General features: G+C 43.7%; 1 protein-coding gene across 1 annotated transcript in view; it reads left to right on the top strand.

Annotated features, from left to right (window-relative positions):
* Positions 1 to 20,747, top strand: part of LOC308291576 (semaphorin-3F-like) — a gene marked incomplete at both ends in the record, with an annotated part of 32,408 nt that extends 11,661 nt beyond the window's left edge. The window contains 15 exons of the mRNA XM_080733618.1: positions 1,620 to 1,682; positions 1,793 to 1,912; positions 2,760 to 2,853; positions 3,871 to 3,990; positions 4,915 to 5,060; positions 5,561 to 5,675; positions 7,815 to 7,884; positions 8,524 to 8,668; positions 9,666 to 9,888; positions 10,704 to 10,792; positions 11,476 to 11,517; positions 12,327 to 12,484; positions 17,734 to 17,801; positions 19,317 to 19,444; positions 20,289 to 20,747. Of these exons, the coding sequence (XP_080589744.1) occupies positions 1,620 to 1,682; positions 1,793 to 1,912; positions 2,760 to 2,853; positions 3,871 to 3,990; positions 4,915 to 5,060; positions 5,561 to 5,675; positions 7,815 to 7,884; positions 8,524 to 8,668; positions 9,666 to 9,888; positions 10,704 to 10,792; positions 11,476 to 11,517; positions 12,327 to 12,484; positions 17,734 to 17,801; positions 19,317 to 19,444; positions 20,289 to 20,747 (2,040 nt within the window). The remainder of the gene's footprint in view (positions 1 to 1,619; positions 1,683 to 1,792; positions 1,913 to 2,759; positions 2,854 to 3,870; positions 3,991 to 4,914; positions 5,061 to 5,560; positions 5,676 to 7,814; positions 7,885 to 8,523; positions 8,669 to 9,665; positions 9,889 to 10,703; positions 10,793 to 11,475; positions 11,518 to 12,326; positions 12,485 to 17,733; positions 17,802 to 19,316; positions 19,445 to 20,288) is intronic.
* Positions 20,748 to 24,897: the final 4,150 nt, after the last annotated feature.

Genomic DNA, 24,897 nt, shown 5'->3' with positions numbered 1-24,897 from the left:
CTCGGGATCCAGGCATTTAATACTTGATAAACTTGAACTTTCACTGTACTTAGTCTGCTCTTTTCCCCCTCCAAAGCTCTTTCCCGAAATTAGCCGATCTACAAGCCCACAACACCTCGCAGTGCAAGGCGTTGTGAGCTTGTAGATCTGCTATTTTTGGGTAAAGTTCTCAGAATATGGACGCTAGGGTTCAAGTGGTTAATATAAAAAAGGAGGAAAAAAATCTTCTATCACACAAAGATTTGGAGGACCCCCTGTGGTAACTCTGAAGACCCCCTAAGGGTCCCAGACCCCCTGTTGAAGACCCTTGCCCTAAAGGGTATGCTTCCGATGTCAGAATAAACTTCTTATGGCCCATAAGAAAAAAAGAAGTTCCCATTGACAAGATCATACTCTATACTGCTGAACTGTTCTGAGAGGTGAGCCCATCACTCCCACAAACTCTCAGCGTTTGCAGGTCTTTTGGTCTTCCATGTGAATGTCTTCAGGCTTTCTGGCTGAGGTGTAAAAGAAGGAATTTTCCTATGAGAATTAATTATTGTTATGAAAGGTGGTGTAATTATACCTCCTTATCTGGGATCCAGTATCTGGTATCGGTTCCTGGTGTCTGGTATTGGGCATTGTTCTTTGGATAATTGTGGGCTCGCTGAAAGCGAGAACACTATGTTATCTTCATTATTTCGTCGGGCAGAAACCTCGTATCTCCAAGTTTCAAATTTGTATGTTTTTCCGCAAAGTAAAGCCCTGCTTCATCATACAAGGCCGTCGCACAAAGGTAGTGAAAACAGCAGATCTACAAGCACACAACGCCTCGCACCGCGAGGCGTTGTGTGCTTGTAGATTGGCTGTTTTCACTAGTTTAAATCATTTTTAAAATGATAAATGCAAAATGAAGAGTTTTGGACATACAAGGTTTCCACCCGACAACGACGATTTGAGTTCCGTCGCGTGAGTTCGCGTGAGTTCCGTCGCAGACAGTACAAAGGCAGCCGCAATTGAGGTGTGTAAAATCTGGAGCTGGAGTATTGGTTGAGCTTCACATGACAGTTAGCACGCTGTAGAATATAGTCACAAGCGAGCCCACACTGTTTCGTAGAGAACACTATGTTATCCTCATTATTTATAATATAGTGAGTTCCGCCAAATATTTCTGCCGCATATTTCTGCCGCAGACAGTACAAAGGCAGGGCCCTTAACCAATGAGGCGCAATTGGTGGAAACAAATCTGGGAGTGGTGTTAGCTGGAGTATTGGTTGAGCTTCACATGACAGATAGCGCGCTGCAGAATGGCAAACATAAGAAATAAAGAACAATTTATTTGATAAAGAGTTTTTATTTTAGTTATTGTTGTGGGCTCGCCTGAAGGCGAGAACACTATGTTATCTTCATTATTTATATATAGTTCCGTCACAGACAGTATAAAGGCAGTTATTTACAGTATATAGTGAGTTCCGTCGCAGACAGTACAAAAGCTTCACATGACAGATAGCACGCTGTAGAATATAGTCACAAGCGAGCCCACACTGTTTCGTAGGAACAGTATCTCTAGTTATTATTGCTATTCAGTTATGTGATAATCCCTGGTGTTTGACAGCTGCTGTACATTTATATCCCTATAGATCCACTGGCCCGCATCTGCAAAGAGAAAGGGAGAATGCCAGATGACTGGGAAGGGAAGACAGGTGGGCTCAAGATTCTATATGTTCTTTCTCATATAGCAGGAAGCAACTGTCCTTTCTGATAGCTGGAAATAGCGTGGTATAAATGCGGCTTTACTCCCTTTGGCTCCCAGGGAGAGTGTGCCAACTTTGTGCGGCTGATCGAGCCGTGGAATCGCACTCACCTGTACACCTGTGGAACGGGAGCGTACCAACCTATCTGCACCTTCGTCAACCGAGGATGGAGGTCTGAGGTGAGCACCAAATAATGGCTTTAAACCCTCTCTAAACAACAGTATTCTTTACAACAGGGATAGCAGGCAACCTTTTCAGGCGCATGGTCACTTAATCGCTTTCCCAGGCTGGCTGGATCACGCCTTTTCCACCGGCAAAGAACCGGTTCGGGTTCTTTCTCTCGTCTATGGGATGGCAACTTTCTTGGAACCGTGGTTCGTTCTTGCGAAACGGCCCGAACCAACTTTTACAGTTCGGAACCAACTCGGTTCTCGGTGGAAAAACTCACCTCTGGTTCATCCTGTAGGCAGGAGAAAGAACCAGAACCGGTTCTTTGCCGGTGGAAAAGGCCTCTCAGTGCCAGACAGTGAAATCACCATTGATTTACATCTTATATTAGACTGCAAAATAAAATAACACAAGTATAGAGTATAGTCAATAATTTAATGGTAGGGTAAGTGATATTTTTGGGTTAAAAAATATATATATTTAAAAGGTTAAAGCACTATATATATATATATATATATATATATATAATTGAATATTATTTATGAAGGAAAGATCAATTCCGATTGTCTAGGGAGAAAAGTTTGATCATAAAATCGTAAAACGGGGTGATTAGCCCGGCCCAATCACCCCGGGCCGTCGTAGATCAAAAAGAGACAGTTGTCCACCTCTGCCTTACAGCAAAGTTCCCCTGCAGTAGAGCTGGGGGTACATCAATATTTCAGGAGTACAAACTGGGCCACTGATTCCTCATATATTAACATTAATATTAATTTTCCCATATTCCCGTGTGACATTTTAGCGGTCTATTTTTACGCGTTCCGCTCATTTCTGTTCTATCATGTGTCTTCTTCTTGGCAGGACTACCTTTTCAGGCTGGTTCCCGGGTACGTGGAGTCGGGGAAGGGGAAATGTTCCTACGACCCCAACCAGGAGAACATCGCCGTTCTGATCAGTAAGGCCCATTTTCTTTTATGGTAACAGTTAGGGCTGTCACAATTATTACGTAATTGTCTAATCGCAATTATTTGACATAATCGCGATTATTTTGTGATCATCGTCATAATCGTTTACATGTTGACACATGTTTATATATGTTCATTTATTTAATCTTTTTTTGGGAAATAGCAGATCTACAAGCTCACAACGTGGGCGCGTTGTGAGCTTGTAGATCGGCTATTTCCACTATCAATGTTCTTTTAAAAGTCTAAAGTTGTAAAATATGTCAGTAATTTCTTTGTATATTTAGGTTATGTGTCATATCTGCCATGTGCAACTTCAAAGCCTACAAGCCAAACAGAAAAGTAATTCTCAACGACAAAAACACAATTAAATCGTTAATCGCAATTATTTGAGCGACAATTAACGCTTTCAGTGCCACCTTTTCACCACTAGAGGGCGCCCAATGGCCATAGAAAACACCATTGACAAGCGTTGTATATGCACAAGCCGTGCGCAGCCATGACGCGCCTGAACACTTTCCTTTGTGTCATGAACAGGGACAGGATGAAGTTAGCTTGAAGTTAGCTATTGGCTACCAAGCATTTTAGAAGCCCTATTTTCGGCGATTTAGCCATGATTAAACCTTGCACACCTCATGGATATGCATGGAACAGAGAAAATGAGCTCTAAAGATCCTGGATTGCATTGGAGTGGATGGTAAATATCGGCGGCGCGACGCTCTCGCGGGCCGTGTAAACAGATGACGGCCGGCGGCCCGGCTCGAAAAAATAAATACATTTTTTTTAAAAGCCGAACTAGTTCGGGATAGGCACCCAGGACGGTCCAAATTATCCCGAACTAGTTCGGGATAGGCACTATAAGAGTTAATTGTCACGTAAAATGTCCTAATCGTGCCAGCCCTAGTAACAGTACATAAAAAAAGAAAAAGAAAACACCAGACCTTTGAATTCCCTTGATCCAACAATCTGTCCTGTCTCTTGTTTGTTGTGGTCTAATCACATCTGTGCAGATGGGAACCTCTACGCCGGAGTCCACATTGACTTCATGAGCACGGACGCGGCTCTCTTTAGGACCATGGGGGGCAGAGCGGTGATCAGAACGGAGCAGTACGACTCCCGCTGGATGAATGGTGAGCTCCCAGGGGCGTCAATTGGGTATGGCAGGGGTATGCAGCTGGGTCCAGGGGGGGGGGAAATAAAAGTTACTTTTAAATATAAATCCATGAATGTCTCTTTGTCTATCTGTTCTGGTTATTGTGTTGTTAAATTGCAGTAAAATAACTACAAATGCAAAATGTAACAAAATGGTCACTTGACAAAATGGTATATTCCCAGGTCAGCTGCACAGGTGCAATGCATTATTGTTAATTGTGGCACGTTTACTAACATGCCAAGTTTAGCTGCACTTGAACAACTGCCATAGGCTGCCATATCCAGCCCAAGAAACCGTAGAAACGGGGGAAAAATTGAATGTACTTCTTAAAATAAATGTACTGTATCATGCCTGTTGCTAAGGTATGGCTGACTGGTGTCTTGCGCGCGCGCGAAGGCGTGCGTGCAAGACACCAGTCATGTTGCCATACCTTAGCTTTTTCTGAACTGACGCCAATGGTGAGCTCAGTGTGCGTGCGCGCCCATATCAAACATGTTGTTAATAAATGATCAAAGTGATTGTTTTATGATTCCTTTCACTGTATTTGACAACTCTCTCTCTCTCTCCCTCTCCCTCTCTCCTGTTTTGACAACTATTAGAGATGGGATTTTCTTTGAAGTGAGCTGCATCTCTGGGACTCCGTTCCTTTCAAAGAGCCGTTCAAAAAGACTGTCTCATTTTATTACTAGTTTTTAGTTACTAAAACTAAAACTTTTAGTTACTATTTTTAGTTACTAGTTTACTTTGTAGATTTTTATAATTACTAATCACTTCAACCCTATATACATTTCGGCCACACATACATTTCCGCCTTTTGAAAATAGCCGATCTACAAGCTCACAATGCGTCGCAGAGCGTCCCACCTCTAACGACTGTCTTTCTTTCTCTCTCTCTCTCCTAGAGCCCGTGTTCATAACGATCCAACAGATCCCTGACAGCGCCGAGAGGAACGATGACAAGCTCTACTTCTTCTTCCGCGAGAAGACTCTGGATTCGGGTGGAGGGTCGAGTCCTAGCGTGGTGGCCCGGGTGGGGAGGGTGTGTCTGGTGAGTCTCACACAGGGGCGTCACAAGGGGGGGGGGAAAGTGGTACTGAGTTACTAGGGCCCATAGGTGGAGGGGCCCTGAATTATTTTATACTTTAGCTATTGAAAAATAGCAGATCTACAAGCTCGCTGTGGGCTTGTAGATATTTTTGAAAAGTCGTGAAAATGTGTGCAAATCTTTGAATATATGTGTTTTTTTGGGGGGTTTTTTTGTAACTAAAATTTTCCTCTTGGGGGTTCCCTGGAACTAAATATTTTGAGATGGGGGTCCGTGGCAAAATACATGTCATTTTGGGGTCCTTCACGGGAAAAGGTTTGAGCACCACTGACATAGAAACATAGGTTTTTCAAAAAACCTTAGACGGATTTGAAATATTCAAAGAGCTTGCACAAATTCTCAAGATTTTTCAAAAATAGCGTCTCAGTGCCGCGCTGTGAGCTTGTATTCATATGAATCGCTGGTCTGTATGGTTTCATATTGACCTCCAACATCATTTGCAGAACGACGAGGGCGGTCAGAAGTCACTGGTGAACCGCTGGACCACTTTCCTGAAGGCTCGTCTCATCTGCTCCGTGATAGGAGAGGATGGCGTGGAGACGGCCTTCGATGAACTGAGTAATGCTGCAATAAAATCACTCACAATTTCAACCTGGTGTCCCTTTGGGCATAGGCAATGAAACTACTGATGCAAGATGTTGATATGTTGGCTGATGTTCAATAACCGATTCATTGTGTGGTCAAATCCAATCGATACCGATATTGCGATACAAGTTAACAGTCGGGTTTACCTTACACGTGTTATACAGTAAGTGTAAATCTGAGTGCAGATATATAATTCGAAAAAGAAACCAGTGCATTCTTATGCAAGCCATTTACCATGAGAGGGAGTGGGTTGTTGGCTGATTTACCACTGTTTCAGGGTTGTGGCACGAGGCGAAGCCGAGTGCCAAACAACCCACGACCCTCGAACGGTAATTTGTTTTCTACCACTTCTACCATATAAATGAAAGAAAAGGTTATTGCAAGGTTATTTAGTTACAATATACAACTGCAACACAACAGTTGGCCGGGTCCATGAGCCAACTCAAGGTTGTTGACTGATTTACCACTGTATTAAGTCAATCAGAATCCTTTATCTGAACATTTGACCACAAAAAGTGGTAGAATACCTTATTTATTAGGCCTACTAATGAACACTACACTCTGTGAACACTACAAGTGTCTGCTCTCACTACTGAAAGTTCATACAGGCTCAAAATATTTTGATATCGGCCTGATAATTCAAGTAAACTAGCCCTTACCCGTTCAAAGATATGAGCTCCGAAATGATGTGCAGTGTGTGGGTTATGGGATGTGCACTGTGCACACAGTATATGAGGGATGGAAAGTAACTTTAACTGGTGCTTGCATGATAATATGTAGGAGCATCAATGTAAGAAATACCCGTTTCGTTTAATGGCTACAGAGATACTGTGTACCGATCTGCATGATTTTTGGACAAAATCTGAAACAGGGCCAGACAACCGACCCCCCCCCCCGCCCGCCTGCACACACACACACACACACACACACACACACACACACACACACACACACACACACACACACACACACACACACACACACACACACACACACACACACAGAGCTGGTTAAACATGTTGCCTCATGCTAGATGCAGAATAGATATGCCTCAAGCTAGATGCAGAATAGATATAGGTACACCATTAAAAAATGCTAATATACAGCATATGATTTGTGAAAGTGACAAACGGGCTTCACAGTTATGTCAGGTGTGTTCATATGCTTATGGTGATGCGATTTCAGATCAATTGCTCCAGCCACTGAGGAGAAACGCTGTGACAGACACTCAGACACTCAGACAGACAGACACTCACTCAGACATTCCGAAAATTATATGTTTGATATAGACAGATACCACTATGGTGAACGATACATTTTGCATCCCTATGTTTTCAAATGTTTAAAAAAAGACTTAAAGTAGCGGACCAGACAAGCTCACAATACGTTGCATCTCGCAGGGGAAATTCAGTTGCCATAGCAGCAATGACGAATTCGGTGTGAACGTGCGAACGTGTAGGTAGGATATGCAACCCCCCAGGCCAGCTGTGCCTTGTGAGCTTGTAAATCGGCAATTCTTTCTCAAGTATACAATAGACCAGGGGGTGGGTAACTTTGATGATGGCCACTATATTTCCACCTTCGCTCCAGAGGGCCACTTGCATATTGCTACTTCCTACTTTGTCATTCTAGTATCTCATACAAAAGAAGCAAAAATAGCAGATCTACAAGCTTGAGCTTGTAGATCGGCTGTTTTTTGCTTCTTTTGAATTGGAATCCTGAATTATTTTTTGTTATTTTTTAATTGGAATCCTGAAATGTAACATTTTGATTTAATTTCATACACATTTAGTTATATATTCATGTTGACTTTATGAACCTAAATACAAATACCTACATTGGACTAAAAAAAATACATTTGAATACTACTATACTTGCCATTAAGCTACTAATATAGACTGATGGAATTAAAGCAGGTCATGTTTTGAATTGTAACAGCTGAAATCAATAATATATCAGTATTCTGGTATTAACCTGCGGGCCGCATTAAGTGTAGGTGAGGGCCACATGTGGCCCCCGGGCCGCCAGTTGCCCATGTATAAAATAGACCAACTTGTGTTGTAATTGGAGCTGTTCTCGTGTATTGATCGAGCCATTTTAAATATCTTCCAGGGGACGTGTTTATCCAGCCGACGCAAGATGAAAGGAACCCCGTGGTCTACGCTCTCTTCACCACAGCTGGGTGAGCAGATTAACCATGTGTGGAAGATTCAGATACACATGGGGCGTCGCACCAAATTCTGGGCCCTGGGTGCAAGGATTCCCTCACATTTTGTGCTTCAACTGTCGAAAAATAGCAGATATACAAGCTCGCAGCGCGGCACCGAGTGCCGCGCTGCGAGCTTGCAGATCTGCTATTTTTGAACAATCGTGAAAATGTGTGCGGAGTCTGAATATTTCAAATCCTTCTAAGGTTTCTTGAAAAACCTACGTTTCTATGTCGGTGGTGCTCAAATATTTTCATGTGAAGGAGTCCCAAAATTATATGTCTTTGGCCACGGACCCCCCATCTCAAAATATTTAGTTCCAGGGACCCCCCCCCCCCCAGAAGCTAAACTTTAGTTACAAATGTTCGCTTATAAAACACATATATTCAAAGATTTACACACATGTTCACGACTTTTCAAAAATAGCAGATCTGCATTGCCGCGCTGCGAGCTTGTATATCTGCTATTTTTCAATAGCTAAAGACAGGCCCCTCCGCCTTGGGCCCAGTAACTCAGTCCCACTCGCCCCCTCCCCACCTTGTGACGCCCCTGCAGATATATCGTACTACGCGGCCGTTTATCAGTTTATGTTTCTGATGATGATGTGTTTCCAGCTCTGTGTTCAAGGGTTCGGCGGTGTGCGTGTACTCCATGGCCGACATACGCAACGTCTTCAACGGACCCTTTGCCCACAAACATGGACACAATTACCAATGGACGGAATACACAGGCAGGATCCCCTATCCTCGGCCTGGAACGGTACGTCTCGCAGGAATCAAATGGGGGTTTTTACACACGGATTGCATTTGTCCTGAATGTACATTTGTTTACAGTTATAAGTTTGTCTGTCTGTCTGTCTCTCTGTCTTGTTCTGCATCTCTCCATTCCTGAAATATGGCAGATCATGTCATCTTGACCTTGATGATGACATTGAGGTTTTTGACCCAACAGTTAACTCTTTTACCGCTTCGAACGTTAACGCTCATCCCAATTTCTGAACGCGGCTCAAAGCCAATACGAACGCTCGTTCTTTTACCTTGTTTGATGACTGTAAGCTGATGAGGGGTCGCGCGGGTGTGTACAGTAAAAACATCTCCCGTAATGCTGCTTTCAAATCTCCACCACACGTAAACATCAATGATGTCCAATTCACTTCCTGGCTGTTCTCTGTGGACCTGATCTAGATTATACATTTCTATGCTCTGAACGACGGAAAGAGGGGAGGGCCATTTCACATCCATTCTTTGCATAAGGCTGCCCTCTGCCGCCAGCTTGGCTAAAGTACACATATAATAGGTCCAATGAAAACAAATCGTTTGGAAATAATCAATAGAGCTTTTTCTATAACATCGCAAAGGTAAGCTGCTTTTTGCTGGCACCAGCCCCAATAAATAAATAATAAATCTGGCAGTAAAACTGTTAACCATCTGTTCAAGGCAGCAGTTGTTTTGCTCAAATACACTCATGCAGAGTATATAGAATATATCGTCGTTGTCGGGGTGGAAACCTTGTATGTCCAAAACCGTTTGTTTTGCATAAAATGATTTAAACTAGTGAAAACAGCCGATCTACAGGCACACAAGAGGTGCGAGGCGTTGTGTGCTGTTGTCTGCTGTTTTCACTAACTTTGTGCGATGGCCTTGTATGATGAAGCGGGGCTTTACTTTGCGAAACACATTTGAAACTTGGAGATACGAGGTTTCCGCCCGACCACGACAATATATTTCACCACCTCTCTCTTCTTCCTGTTCCCCAGTGTCCTGGAGGGACGTTCACACCCGGTATCCACTCGTCCAAACACTTCTCAGACGAGGCTGTGAACTTCATCCGAGCTCACCCCCTGATGCACCACCCGGTGTATCCCATCCAACGCCGCCCTCTAGTGGTGAGGACCGGCGTGGACTACCGCTTCACCGCCCTGGTGGTGGACCAGGTGGACGCGGTGGACGGACGCTACGAGGTGCTCTTCCTGGGCACAGGTGAGAGACGGGCGACTAGCGTAGGATTTGATCCTGCGACTAGGATGTCAAGACACAAAACTCATTCAGATTGCTTGAATTATAGGCAACTTAACCCATTCAGAACGGGTACACATTATTGTGTATCATTATGTTATACTTTGACTTTAACTATTGAAAAATAGCAGATATACAAGCTCACAGCGCGGCACCGAGTGCCGCGCTGCGAGCTTGTGGATCTGCTATTTTTGAAAAATCGTGAAAATTAGAATTTTGACCCGATTCTATAAGTGTCTTTTGAATCCTTCTAAGATCTTTTGAAAAACCTATGTTTCTATATGTCAGCAATCTGGCTCGCCATCGTCAAAGAAAAGGTCCTTTTCACTCAACTGGAGCTCAGTTAGTCTGTTCTTGAGAGACAACTATGTCAGTGGTTCTCAAACCTTTTCATGTGAAGGACCCCCAAACTGATATTTATTTGGCCACGGACCCGCATCTCAAAATATCTAGTTCCATCCAGGGACCCCCCAGAAGCAAAATTTGAGTTACAAACGTTCGCTTTGAAAATACATATATTCAAAGACTTTTCACACATTTTCACGACTTTTTCAAAAATAGCAGATCTACAAGCTCGCAGCGCGGCACTCGGTGCCGCGCTGTGTGCTTGTATATCTGCTATTTTTCACTGGTTAAAGCATTCAATAATTCTAGGCCTAAATGGGTACCAAACAATTTAAACCCACGAAAGCACAATGGCTTGTTTCCATTGGGGTCCTTTGTTTTCAATTCATTGAAAAACTGATCGATCTTTTGTTTATACCCATCTTCCACTACAGATCGTGGCACGGTACAGAAAGTTATCGTTTTGCCCAAAGACCCAACCAGCATGGAGGAACTCACGTTGGAAGAAGTCGAGGTTTTCAGGGTATGTACTATAGCTGTGATTATTTTAATTTGAATAATTGATATTGTATGTTTCATCCTAGTGTTAGTTTAATTTGCAGCATTGCATTCTGGGGTACTAAAACTTGATTCTACCACTTTTTGTGGTCACATGTTCAGATACTGGATTCTGATTGGCTTAAAACAGTGGTAAATCAGTCAACAACCTTGAGTTGGCTCATGGACCCCGCCCACTGTTGTGTTGAATGATTGTAACTAAATAACCTTGCAAGTTACAACTGTGTTTTCTTTCATTTATATGGTAGAAGTGGTAGAAAAGCAATTTACCATTCGAGGGTTGTGGGTCGTTGGCTGATTTACCACTGTTTCAGGGTTGTTTGGCACAACCCTGAAACAGTGGTAAATCAGCCAACAACCCACTCCCTCTCATGGTAAATGGCTTACTTCCATTGTACATGTACCATCACAATAAAGATACATCTAAAGTACATTTAACCACTTTAAGGGAGTATAGTCTAACATGTTGTAAAATAGCGAAAATAGACAATCTACAAGCTTGTAGTACTGTAGATCGTCATTTTTTTCTGTTCTTTGTACGACAAAGTATATAGAAATTACGATATTACATTGTGCCAAAGATACTCCAGCACTGATCTCAAATGTTGAGCTGTGGTGATGATTGTTATTTTTACATTGTATCCACAGACCAGGGCTGCTGTCAAAACAATGAAGATATCTTCCAAAAGGGTAAGAGATGTCCTCTCCATTCTCTAGAGCAGTGGTTCTCAACCTTTTCAGGCCGTGACCCCCAAAATAATCATATTTCAACAGGGGACCCCTTCACCCTATGAGCACTAAGAGTTGAGCTATTACATTTTGTAGAACACGGTTCTATTGTGAAAATAGCAGATCTACATGCTCACAGCGCCTCGCGTTGCGAGGCGTTGTGAGCATGTAGATCAGCTATTTTCACCATTTCTGCCTCATATTTGACAATTTGGCCAATGTTAAATTTGTCATTTTAGAGGTATTAAAAAGTCCTTAAATTGTCACTTGTGCATAAACCCTCTATATACACTTAAACATTACGTTGGTTTGTTTACTGTTGAGTGAGAAAACAATGTTGCACATCAATCTGGGAACCCAACAAAATAATTTGGCGACCCCCCCTGGGCGTCCCCCGACCCACAGGTTGAGAACCGCTGCACTGTTTTAGTCATAGTCTTTTGAATAAAATGCAATTTAGTTTTAGTCATAATTTAGTCACCTGAAAAGTTTTAGTTTTAGTCTAATTTTAGTCGAAATTTTAGGTGACTAAATCTACAGTTGATTTAGTCGACTAAAATGTATTTTGGCTGGCCTTGATGGCATCGTAATGACTGATTTTACACTTGGTTGTGTGCTGAAAATAGCAGATCTACAAACTCACAACGCGTTAGTTTTTATTTAGTTTTCGTCAGTGAAAAAAACGCATTTTCGTCATAGTTTTAGTCGATGAAATCAACACTGTGAAATGGAGAATCATTTTGTTTCGTTCGCCCCCTCCCCCCCAACAGCAACAGCTGTACGTGTCGTCAGACGCGGGGCTGACGCAGGTGTCCCTGCACCGCTGCGGGGCATACGGACGGGCCTGCTCCGACTGCTGCCTGGCACGAGACCCGTACTGCGCCTGGGACGGAGAGAGCTGCTCCGCCTTCACCCCTTCAACCAAGAGGTCAGAGCAGCGGTCATCTCGTATCGCCATAGCCTAGTCAGCAGGGGTCTTCAACGTTTTCAGGCCAAGGACCCCTTTGTTGAGAGCAGTGTTGAGGAAGTTACTTTGAAAGCGTAATTTGTACAGTTACAAGTAACTCACCATGGCAGTAACTTGGTCAGGTTAAAGTTATACCCCTGGAGAAATGTAACTTAGAAAGTTTAAAGTTACATAGAAAAAGTAACTTGAGTAACTTGAGTTACTCTATTTCAGCGTTAAATTGAGAATGTACATTTGGTGTAAATGAAACAAAATATAATATCCTACAAAAAAGTCACATGCCAGCAGAAATATGCCACTCAACTGAGTTTTATGTTTTATTTCAAAAAGGTTGACATTTTCTTTAGTAAACATCTGCGTTCCTAATATAAAGTAAAAAAAAAAAGAAGAAAGTTATGATCTGTTGAGGACATTTGATCTTCAATCTTATCCTGGGGCGGAACATTTACCAAAAAATAGCCGATCTACAAGCTCACAACGCGTTGTGAGCTTGTAGATCGGCTATTTTTTGGCAAAGACATTTGATAGAGAGTGGAAAAAAAAGACTATCAAGTACATATATTATAATAAGTACCTTTTACCAATTATAGAGGGTTTAACACATCTACTGCCTCTTAATCTGAAGGTTGCTTGGTGCCTCGGTGCCACGTGGTTTCCTCCATAGGCCGCCGCTATTATTTTGAAGGGCTGGAAGGGGGTTGTTTTTGTTTTTTTGGATTATCACTTGACGGCAACGATTACGTCATCTAGTCACATGACAGTGTGGGACAAGAAGAGGGAAGATGGCTGCGCCCTGCCTTGTGCCTTGTTTACATTTAGATCTGCTGCAAAATGTCTCAAAATGGCTATTTTGTTTAAATTAAGTTTCTTTATGGGCCTCTCCATTGACTTAACATTGAGGAGCTTCACTTCGCGTGCACGCCCAACGTGCGTTGTAAACAAATCGCCGACATTACCGATGCGAGTGGGACCGGAGCGACATTAAGTAAGTAATAATATCTTTACTGTATATACAGTAAGATTCACAGTCCTCACCGTCAACGGCGCCATGGTATTAACCCTTTCAATGACGGTGAGGACTGTCAACGGCGGCGAAAAAGTTAAGTGGTACCGGATATGCAGCTCGGCAAATAAAAGGTGAATTGATCCCAGTGCATGACGGAGGACGATATCACGATAAATTAAAATTTCCACGATACGATTATCGTGAGTGTTTTTTATCACGATAAACCATAATATCGCGTATCGTCCCATCCCTAACCTTGATATGAAAAAGGTTGAAACCCACTGCCATAGCCCAATGCTGAGAGCCATGCATGCAATTCATTTTGGTTTGCGCAACGTCCTACTTATGTACAAAGAAGCACAAGAGATGCATGGCTTTATAAATCACTTAGAGAGTGGAGAACATGGCAGGTGCGCCGGTCCGACAAGCGAGGCCTTGAGGCTATTGAGGCGCACCAAAGTGAGCTGCTAGGTGATGGAGTGCCTGCACCAAGCAGCCTTGTGCATCAACGAGCTCACTGTCCGAGTTGACAAGCCGTGATGGATGGCTCCTGTGGTGGAATTCAGATCAATCAATAATCATGAGAAACAGAGGAGACAAGACAATTATATTAGGTGGTGGTGTGGTCAAGTTTATGTAACATGATATCATGGACAGAAGTACAATTAACACTCTGGGCAGTGGTAAAGTAGTTCTGCCAAGAAGAATGGTCAGACACTAGAGTTATACTGTGTGGCTTCAAGGCCTCTGGAACGAGCTGTAGCCTGTACCATAACAAGATAGGCTTTACCAAAACAATAGTTACTGAGGCCTACTGAAGACCTCTCTACCCTAACTATCAAGTATTAGTATCATCATAAAGACCTAGATATTAATACCAGTAAGACTCCCTAATCGGGAGATAAGCGACCGTAGGTGGCTTATCTCCACAAATAGGGCAAAAAAAATGTTTTTCCAAAATCTTCCTGATCCATGTTGATGACATGAGTGTAGACATGCTGTGTAGTGATATTCGTGATTTTAGGGCAAAAACTGTAGGAGCAGTGTCCAAAAATGTGTTTTAAAAATCGGCCTGAAGGTGGCGCTAGAATAGGGCCATGTGAGAAATGAGGGGTGGGGTCTCCGCGTTGCCTTGGCGGACGAATAGGTACCGGCCCCGGCTCTCCCGGACGCTCCTAGCCCGAGTTACGGCATTTTATGTGCGCTGCAGTGGCAGGGGGTCCTCCACTGGGGGCGCCACCACTTTTGCATCCGTTGTGGAGCACCAGGAGTCGGTGGTCCCCGGGAATTCCCCGCGAGCAGCCCCGTTGGGGTGGTCATTTGGTCATTTTTGCACATTTGGTCATTTTTTACATCTGGGGGTCCCCCAGGGACAGGGGTCCTTGGAGGTTGTTTGGCAGGCAAGGAGTGTGTGTGTGTCAAATCTGGCATGGATCGGGTCAACGGGTGCGGAGATATAAGCAGGGAAAAAGTGTGACGTGTGACGTGTGAGCACATTTGGTCATTTTTTACATCTGGGGGTCCCCCAGGGACCTGGGGGTCCCTGGGGCTCTGGGGGTCCTTGGAGGTTGTAGTTTGGCAGTCAAGGAGTGTGTGTGCAAAAGTTGGCATGGATGGGGGCAACGGTTGTGGAGATATGAGCAGGGCAAAAGTGTGACGGACTCACTGACTCACTGACTCACTGACTCATTCACTCACAGACAGCCGGTGGAGGTTTTGGTAGTAAATGCGACCTACGGTCGCAATAATCAATGAACACACCAGTAAGACTCCCTAATCGGGAGATAAGCGACCGTAGGTGGCTTATCTCCACAAATAGGGCAAAAATGTGTTTTTCCAAAATCTTCCTGATCCATGTTGATGACATGAGTGTAGACATGCTGTGTAGTTGCGACCGTAGGTCGCACTTACTACAGAAAGCTCCACCAGGTGTCCGTGCGTCAGTCAGTCCGTCACACGTCACACTTTTGCCCTGCTCATATCTCCGCAACCGTTGCCCCGATCCATGCCAGATTTTGCACACACACTCCTTGCCTGCCAAACTACAACCTCCAAGGACCCCCGGAGCTCCAGGGACCCCCAGGTCCCTGGGGGACCCCCAGATGTAAAAAATGACCAAATGTGCAAAAATGACCAAATGACCACCCCAACGGGGCTGCTCACGGGGAATTCCCGGGGACCACCGACTCCTTGTGCTCCAGAACGGATGCAAAAGTGGTGGCGCCCCCAGTGGAGGACCCCCTGCCACTGCAGCGCACATAAAATGCCCTAACTTGGCCTAGGAGCCACCGGGAGAGCCGGGGCCGGTACCTATTCGTCCGCCTCGGCGGCGCGGAGACCCCACCCCTCATTTCTCACATGGCCCTCTTCTAGCGCCACCATGAGGCTGATTCTTGCAAAACACATTTTTGGACACTGCTCCTCCAATTTTTGCCCTAAAATCACTCAACTCGGTACACAGTATGTCTACACTCATGTCATCAACATGGATCCGTCCACATTTTTTGGGGACACTGCTCCCTACTCTTTGTGTATACATGTGACCTACGGTCGCTTATCTCCCGATTAGGGAGTCTTACTGGTGATATTCGTGATTTTAGGGCAAAAACTGTAGGAGCAGTGTCCAAAAATGTGTTTAAAAAATCGGCCTGAAGGTGGCGCTAGAATAGGGCCATGTGAGAAATGAGGGGTGGGGTCTCCGTGTTGCCTTGGCGGACGAATAGGTACCGGCCCCGGCTCTCCCGGACGCTCCTAGCCCAGTTACGGCATTTTATGTGCGCTGCAGTGGCAGGGGGTCCTCCACTGGGGGCGCCACCACTTTTGCATCCGTTCTGGAGCACCAGGAGTCGGTGGTCCCCGGGAATTCCCCGTGAGCAGCCCCGTTGGGGTGGTCATTTGGTCATTTTTGCACATTTGGTCATTTTTTACATCTGGGGGTCCCCCAGGGAGCCCCAGGGACCTGGGGGTCCCTGGGGCTCCGGGGGTCCTTGGAGGTTGTAGTTTGGCAGGCAAGGAGTGTGTGTGTAAAATCTGGCATGGATCGGGTCAACGGGTGCGGAGATATAAGCAGGGAAAAAGTGTGACGTGTGACGTGTGAGCACATTTGGTCATTTTTTACATCTGGGGGTCCCCCAGGGACCTGGGGGTCCCTGGGGCTCTGGGGGTCCTTGGAGGTTGTAGTTTGGCAGTCAAGGAGTGTGTGTGCAAAATTTGGCATGGATGGGGGCAACGGTTGTGGAGACCGACTGACGCACAGACAGCCGGTGGAGGTTTTGGTAGTAAATGCGACCTACGGTCGCAATGATCAACTCTATAACGTCACACATAATCAATCATGATAATCTCTAATCTACTCCTCCGTGCATCACCCACTGCCTCCGCGTGCCTCAGCCAATCAGCGATTGGTGTTGAAACGTTTCCACCAGCTACTGTACGTTGTAGCATACACCCTGCTGAGAGTGGTGTCATGTGTGAACGATCAACTTAATTTTTAGTTCTGCGTGTGCAACAGTTAACCAAACTAATCAAGTTAATTGATTACCCTACTTAGTTCTAAATGCTCATCCTCTGGGGCGTGATGGTATGTCATCAACCACATGATCACAATGTCCTGTTGGTTTGATACCTGTTGGTTTGATACGAGTCTCGCGTAGCCAGACAACTATTCCACAATCTCCGAATGCTATATAGAGTCTGGAACGGCAGCTCCCGAACGGCGAGTATCGGAAGTAGCCGCTGCTGCACTGACTGGAAACATAACAGAAGCACACTCGCACAGACAGAGACATTCAAGCGGCATATTCTTGTTATGAGTGTATAGTTTAAGAAAACATTTGAAAACATCATGGAAGTAACACCAACAACACCAGAGAAAGACGAAATAACTCCCCAAAAAATAATGAAAGGAGACATAACGCTTCCAGTAGGACGTGTTATTGCCACTGCACCAAGGGAGCGGTTGCGTCACATCCGCTCTATCTCGCACTCATCATTTCTATTTCCGTGCCCCAGACTGTATGCCGGGAGCATTTGCAAATCACGGAGGCAACAGTCTGGCCACGCGAGACTAGTTTGATACCAGCTGGCCTGTCTTCCCCCCTCTCTGCCTTCATTCAGTTCCCTGTCTATGCTGTCCTGTACTGTAAATGAAATGCATGAACAAACTGCCTAAAGTGAATGTGTAAACGGTGTTCTGTTGTCTCAGGAGGAGCAGGAGACAGGATGTGAAGCACGGCGATCCACTGAGGCAGTGCAGAGGGTACAACGCCAAAGGTATGCCTGTTCTCTCTGGTACTGTATCTTTAACCACATGAACCCTTGGGTCCTTATTCTGAACACGTCATCATAATAAGCAAACATTCGACAAAAATCACACTGAGTGTAAAGTAAGCGGTGCTATTACAGTTTACAGTTCAGGCATTTAGCAGACGCTTTTATTAATCCAAAGCGACTTACAATAAGCAGGTAATACATCAATATAATAAGCAAGTTAATATGTCAGTACATCAACAACAATATTATAATAACGTTTCTAAAACCTAGAAAATGCTATCTAGCTTCATGTATGGTCAATGAGTGTTACAGTAGTTCTATGGGTTTAGGTGGAGTCTGAAGAGGCGAGTCTTCAGTCCACGCCCGGAAGCTAGGGATTGAGTCTATAGTTCTAAGTGCGACAGGGAGTTTATTCCACAGTTTGGGGGCCTGGAGGGCAAAACTATTTATATAATTAAGCCCTGTGAAGCTTGGCCTACAACAAACTTTGAGCGCTTTGCACCATATTTAGGCCAGATGACAAACCCAGATGTTGGAGCTTAGCTCGTTCCAGGATCACCGCTCAAAAAATAGGAAAACGTTCAGTCAAAATAGCCGACGTGGTGGCCAAGTATAACAGACAGTGTTCAACGGAGACTAGGGTTTAAGTGGTTAATAAGAGCTCTGGGTTGGGGATGGGGATTCTCACTAAAATATCAGTTAAGGGGTGCCCTGGTGGCTCACCAAGTAAGACCACATACCACACATATAAGGCTTTATTACCCGGCTTGTTTGAATGCTTGATTCTGATTGGTCAATCGCTGAAATCAGAGGTCTGATATTTCTGGATAACAGACCGCTCCGCTCTATAACAGACCGCTGCCTAATCAAAGGCTCATAGCACCTGCTGCAGTCAAGCTGCACCTGGTGAATCTTGTGCTGTATCCAACATGTCAGCCATGTAAACACACACACAAGCGACATTTAGAACTAAACGTTGCTCTCAAGAATGTTTTTAAAAATATTTTAAGCGAGAAATAGACAACGTAGTATCAGAAAATGGATTCTATCTAATCAGCACTTCCTTGTTTTCCAAGGCGGCCGTGTCGCGCTGGGGGGGACCCCCAGCGCGACACTTGTGGAACACTTCCAGCCGTCTGTAAACAAGGAAATACTTTGTTTTGTTTTTAGTTTTGAGTCAAATTATTAATTTTATTTCGTTTCCGGGTAATAAGCGGGATAATGAATGGCTCCTTGGTGAATGACGATACATACTATCCCTTCGGCCTGTTATATATCGTCATTCACCGCGGAGCCATTCATTATCCCTTACATAGTGTTTCCCAGCTGATTCTGGCTTGACTCCTTACTTGAATACATGTATTCCCTTTTCTCTCTCCCCTGGCTGTGTGTTCACGGTCCTTCCTACATTATCGTAATACAAAAATATATACATCTTTCAAAATAATAGATGGCTGTATCAGTTAATCCTGTCTCTCACTTCCTCCTGTACCTTTTTACCCCCAACCTGTTCAGTGGAAAAACGTTTGACAGAAACGATGCAGTTTGGCGTTGAGGGCAGCAGTGCGTTCCTGGAGTGTCAGCCTCGCACCCCCCAGGCCACAGTCAAGTGGCTTTTCCAGAGAGACGGCAGGAGGAAAGTGGTGAGCAATAAGAGTGGATCTATTCAAAAATATAACCCAAATATCGTCGTTGTCGGGTGGAAACCTTGCATGTCCAAAACCGTTTGTTTTGCATTTATCATTTTAAAAAGGATTTAGACTAGTGAAAACAGCCGATCTACAAGCACACAACGCCTCGCACCGCGAGGCGTTGTGTGCTTGTAGATCTGCTGTTTTCACTACTTTTGTGCGACAGCCTTGTATGATGAAGCAGTGCTTTACTTTGCGAAAGAACGTACACATTTGAAACTTGGAGATACGAGGTTTCCACCCGACAACGGCGATATATCCCTAGAGAAGACCCACCTTGAACCTGATATCAGTGTTGTTTTTGACAACGAATTTTGATTTAGTTTTAGTCTTTTGAATAAAATGTCATTTAGTTTTAGTCATAATTTAGTCACCTGAAAAGTATTAGTTTTAGTCTAATTTTAGTCAACTAAATATTATAAGATTTTAGGCGACTAAATCTACAGTTGATTTAGTCAACTGAAATGTATTTTGGCAGGCCTTGATGGCATCGTAATGACTGATTTTACACTTGGTTGTGTGCTGAAAATAGCAGATCTACAAGATCACAACGCAGTTTCAACACGCAACACCTGAGAGCAACCAAAATGACTCTCTTCTCCACTAGTCCCTCCCTAACGTTTTAGCCTTTATTTTAATGACGAAATTGTCAGTATATTTAGTTTTAGCCATCACAGCTTAGTTTTAAAAAAACGCAGTCGACAAACATTTCTTGTCATACTTTTAGTCAACGAAATCAACACTGGCTGAAATCCCCTCAACGTGTCTCGCTTTGTCTCTTCTTTGCTTCGTGAAGCTCAACCGCGAGGGCGGCGTGGTGAAGACCCACCACGGCGTGCTGCTGAAGAGCCTCAACCGCTCGGACGCGGGGCTCTACCACTGCCTGGCCACGGAGAACAACTTCAAGCACACCATGGCCCGCGTGGCGCTGCGCATCCTCGACCGCGACATCGTGGTGGCGCTCACCTCGCCGGACGACGAAGAAGAGACGACTCGCAGCGGCGGCGGCGGCAGCGCCCCCCCGCCCGGACGCAGCAGCAACCACAACCACAACCAAATCCACAACCACCACCACAGTGTCCCCCGCCAACCTCAATCGCCGCCATCCTCCGTCCCGACTCCCTTCCCCCCGGAGATCAGACTGATCAACCAGTACTGCCAGTCCTACTGGGAACAGCTCAGCCCCAAACAGCGACAGCAGCGCAAACGCACCAGCCGCAGACACACAGAGAGTCAGGAAGAGGGTCTCGGATAGAGAACAACCGGGCGCTGTTTACTGGACCCTCCAAGGGTGGACTTCCATATTAGACACCCCCCCACTCATACCCACCCACCTCCCACTCTTCCCTCCGACTAATGCTTAATTTATGCGGCGCCATACGACAGGGTCACGTGCCGAAAACAGACAAACTACAAGCTCACAACGCGTCACTAGGGCTGTCACAATTATTACATAATCGTCTTAATCGTAAAAAGAAGTGGAAATAGCAGATCTACAAGCTCACAAGTTGTGAGCTTGTAGATCGGCTATTTCCACTATCAATGTTCTTTTTTAAGTATAAAGTTGTCAAATATGTCAGTAATTTCTTCTAAATATTTCTGTGTATTTAGGTTATGTGTCATATCTGCCATGTGCAACTTCAAAGCCTAAAAGCCAAACAGAAATGTAATTGTCAACGACAAAAACACAATTAACTCTCCTACGGCCAGATTATTTATTTATTTATTGGGTCTGGTGCCATCAAAAAGCGGCTTACCTTTGCGACGTTATAGTAGATAGATAGACATTTTTTTTTCTTTTTTTCTTTTTGATTGTGCAATAGTGCACTTTGGTCTGCCAGGCAGCAGAGGGCGGCGTCATGCGAGAATCAGTCACTGGCCACAGAGCCTCACAGCCAGAGAAATCAACAAGGAAGTGAATTGGTCTCCGTTGATGTTAACGCATAATGGATTTTTTACACCATCACCGCGGAAAATGTGTTTACAGTACACGGCGGCGCGACCCCTCATCAGCTTCAACAAGGTAAACGAACGAACGAACGCGAACGAGCGCCGTATTGGCGCGGAGGTCTCTTGAGAATTGGGGCGAACAGGAACGTCCAAAGTGGTATAAGAGTTAAATCGTTAATCGCAATTACTTGAGTGACAATTAATCGTTGTGTAAAATGTCATAATCGTGACAGCTGTCATAATCGTGACAGCCCTACGCGTCACGGACACGACGCGTTGTGAGCTTACAGTTCGGCTGTTTTCGCCGCGTGAAAACCGCCGCGCGACACCGTATAAATCGGGCTTGAGACAGGTGATGCTCTCATGTCATTCACATGTATCTCAAAAATAGAGGTGTAATATATTGATTTTGAATATAATATATGGTCATGATCCATTGAGTCATTATTGTATTATATTATGATAATAATTAAATAAGGATGTAATTGGAAAAAATATTTTGCATGCTCAGTTGTTTGTAAATTGTCTGCTGTTTTGGTATTCAACTATTATAATGTCTGTATGGTCAGCAGGGTTCCCACGGTCATGAAATTCCTGGAAATATTTTGAAATTAGAAAAATATTTTTCCAGTACTGGAAAGGTTTTGGAATTGATCAAGGTTCCTGGAAGGTCCTGGAAAAAATAGCTATGCATTGTCTTTGGTTATTGATTGTGTTAATACCTCTGAAATGACAAATTCAACATGGGCCAAATTGTCAAATATTAGAGTCAGAAATTGTGAAAATAGCAGACCTACATGCTCAAGATCGGCTATTTTCACAATAAAACCGTGTTATACAAAATTCCTCTACCCTTAGTGCTCGTCAGGGTTCAAATATGATTATTTTGGCGGTTGAGAACCACTGGCATACACTACCTGTCTTTGGGCATTGCGCATAGGAGTAAGCGACTCGTTATTGAGCTGAATTATTGTTATATAGTCCTGGAAATCGGGTTAAATATTCTGGAAAAGTTTTGGAAATGAATTGGTAAAGATGTGTGGGAACCCTGGGTCAGGTGTAGTAGTGTATTTTTAGCAAACTAATTCCATTGGATGTTGTCATGTGTTGTTCACTGTCCCACGGCCCAGTGACCTGTGTGTATGTATTGAAGATATGATATGGCATGCCCCTATGACAGGGGTCTTCAACAGGGGGTCCGTGACCCCTAGGGGGTTCACAGAGTTACGACAGGGGGGGCCGCCAAATTTATGTTATTTTTATTTTTTTTAACTATACACTTAAGAGAACCAAAAATAGCCGATCTACAAGCTCACAGCGCCTCGCGAGCTTGTAGTTCGGCTGTTTTTGGCAAAGAGGTTTGTTGTAGAGGGGAAAAGGAGCAGACCAAGTACAGGGTGAAAGGTCAAGTTTACTAAGTATTGACGGTTTAAGTGGTTAAATGTCTGAAAATGCATATTAACACAGATCCAACATACCCTGATGATAGTGCCGTTAAACAAGTCTTTGAAGCAGCCTTTGGAAGTTTAATGTTAATCCTACCACTTTTTGTGGTCACACATGTTCAGATACTGGATTCTGATTGGCTTAAAACGGTGGTAATTCAGTCAACAACCTTGAGTTGGCTCATGGACCCCGCCCACTGTTGTGTTGCAGTTATAACCTTGCAAGTTACAACTGTGTTTTCTTTCATTTATATGGTAGAAGTGGTAGAAAAGCAATTTACCATTCGAGGGTCGTGGGTTGTTGGCTGGTAAATGGCTTACTTCTATAACGTAGCCCTGCTTCATCTCTCTCTGAGCTAGGGGGTCCTTGGCCTGAAAAAACGTTGAAGACCCCTGGCCTGTGACATACAGTATTCTTCCAGTTATGCACTTTGATGGTGGTGGTTTTAGAGGGAATGAGGGCTCTTCTTTGCACACTAAATATTGTGGAAATTTTTATATACTAAGCCTTTTCAAAAATGGGAATGAAACGGGCACAGGATCTGCGTTTTCTACATAATATGCTTCCAAGGGGGACACCTACTGTATGGGTAAATAATTCAAAACCACCATTCATTTTAATCTGAGTACAACAGTGCGATGATGTGTGCAGTAGTGCATTAACGACTTGTGATTTTTGCAAGTCGACTCGACTCAGTAAAAAGTTGTGTTGAAGTCGACTCGCATCACACATCCCCAGATGATTAACTTAAGGTGAAACATTGTTTTCTCACTCAACGGTAAACAAACCAACATAAAGTTTAAGTTTAGAGGGTATCTGGACATTTCTAAAGTGACAATTTAAGGACTTTTTAATACCTCTAAAATGACAAATTAAACATTGCCCAAATTGTCAAATATTAGAGGCAGAAATTGTGAAAATATATAAAATATATTTTCACAATAGAAGGTATTTTTTTTTTCAACTTCGACTTTCTCTGGTGGGAGACGACTTGTGTAATGAAGTCGACTCAGTCGACTTGTCAACTTTTTCGTTAATGCCCTAAGTGTGCAGTCAATCCTACACTGGAAATGTTCAACCAAATGCATAAAGACTTAGAAATCCTCGAATTGGCCTGTATCCAGTCTTATACGTTATTTATTTTACATGTTTACTCAGTCACACAGTTATATTAACATAATAAAGCCACCAATGACTATTTCACAGTTAAAGAGAGCAAAAGAACTGATGGTTTTGTGTCAAGCTAAAGCTGCTTCCAATCGTACTGATTTCAAAATAAAAGCCCCAACAATGTCCCGTGTATTCAATTTGCTGTGAAAGTTGCGACATTCATTGGTGTTGATCAGACTTAAAGGAGTTATAGTCAACTTTTTCTTGAAAAACGGATGCTAAAATAAAAATGTTTCGAAAATATTTTAAAGAAATAAGCTTCATATATGTGTTTCTATTCAAAAATGACCACAAAAAGCGTAAAATAATGATAAAATAATAATTTTTGCCATTGTCAGGCTGACACTTTGTTTACATCCTAGTCTAACACTATCAAAGAATAGACTAGAATGTAAACAAAGTGTCGGTCCGACAATGGCCAAAATGAATATTTTATCATTATTTTACACTTTTTGTGACCATTTTTGAATAGAAACACATGTATGAAGCTTATTTTTTATAAAATATTTTCGAAACATAATTTTTATTTTAGCATCCGTTTTTCAAGAAAAAGTTGACTATAGCTCCTTTAAAGGGATAGTTCACCCCCAAAATGCCTTTTTATCTATCGATTACTCACCCCATGGAGTCTTAAATTCATGGATATATTTTTGTTTTTGTCGCATTCCTAAGACAATAATTTGAGGAGACTCTTTGTGTCTCCATAGGGACCCACGTACTGCTGGCCATCAAATTATTGGCTTAGGAATGCGACAAAAATGAAAAATCACACCCAATGTGAAGTGAGCGGTGGTCGTGCTTGCATAACGTCTTCAGACTAGGATTTGAGTCTAGGATGT

The sequence above is a fragment of the Nannobrachium achirus genome (genome assembly GCF_963921795.1).
Source record: "Nannobrachium achirus genome assembly, chromosome: 9".
NCBI classification, from domain to species: Eukaryota; Metazoa; Chordata; class Actinopteri; order Myctophiformes; family Myctophidae; genus Nannobrachium; species Nannobrachium achirus.
The sequence above is the reverse complement of the archived record's forward strand: the minus strand, read 5'-3'. Positions and strand labels throughout refer to the sequence as shown.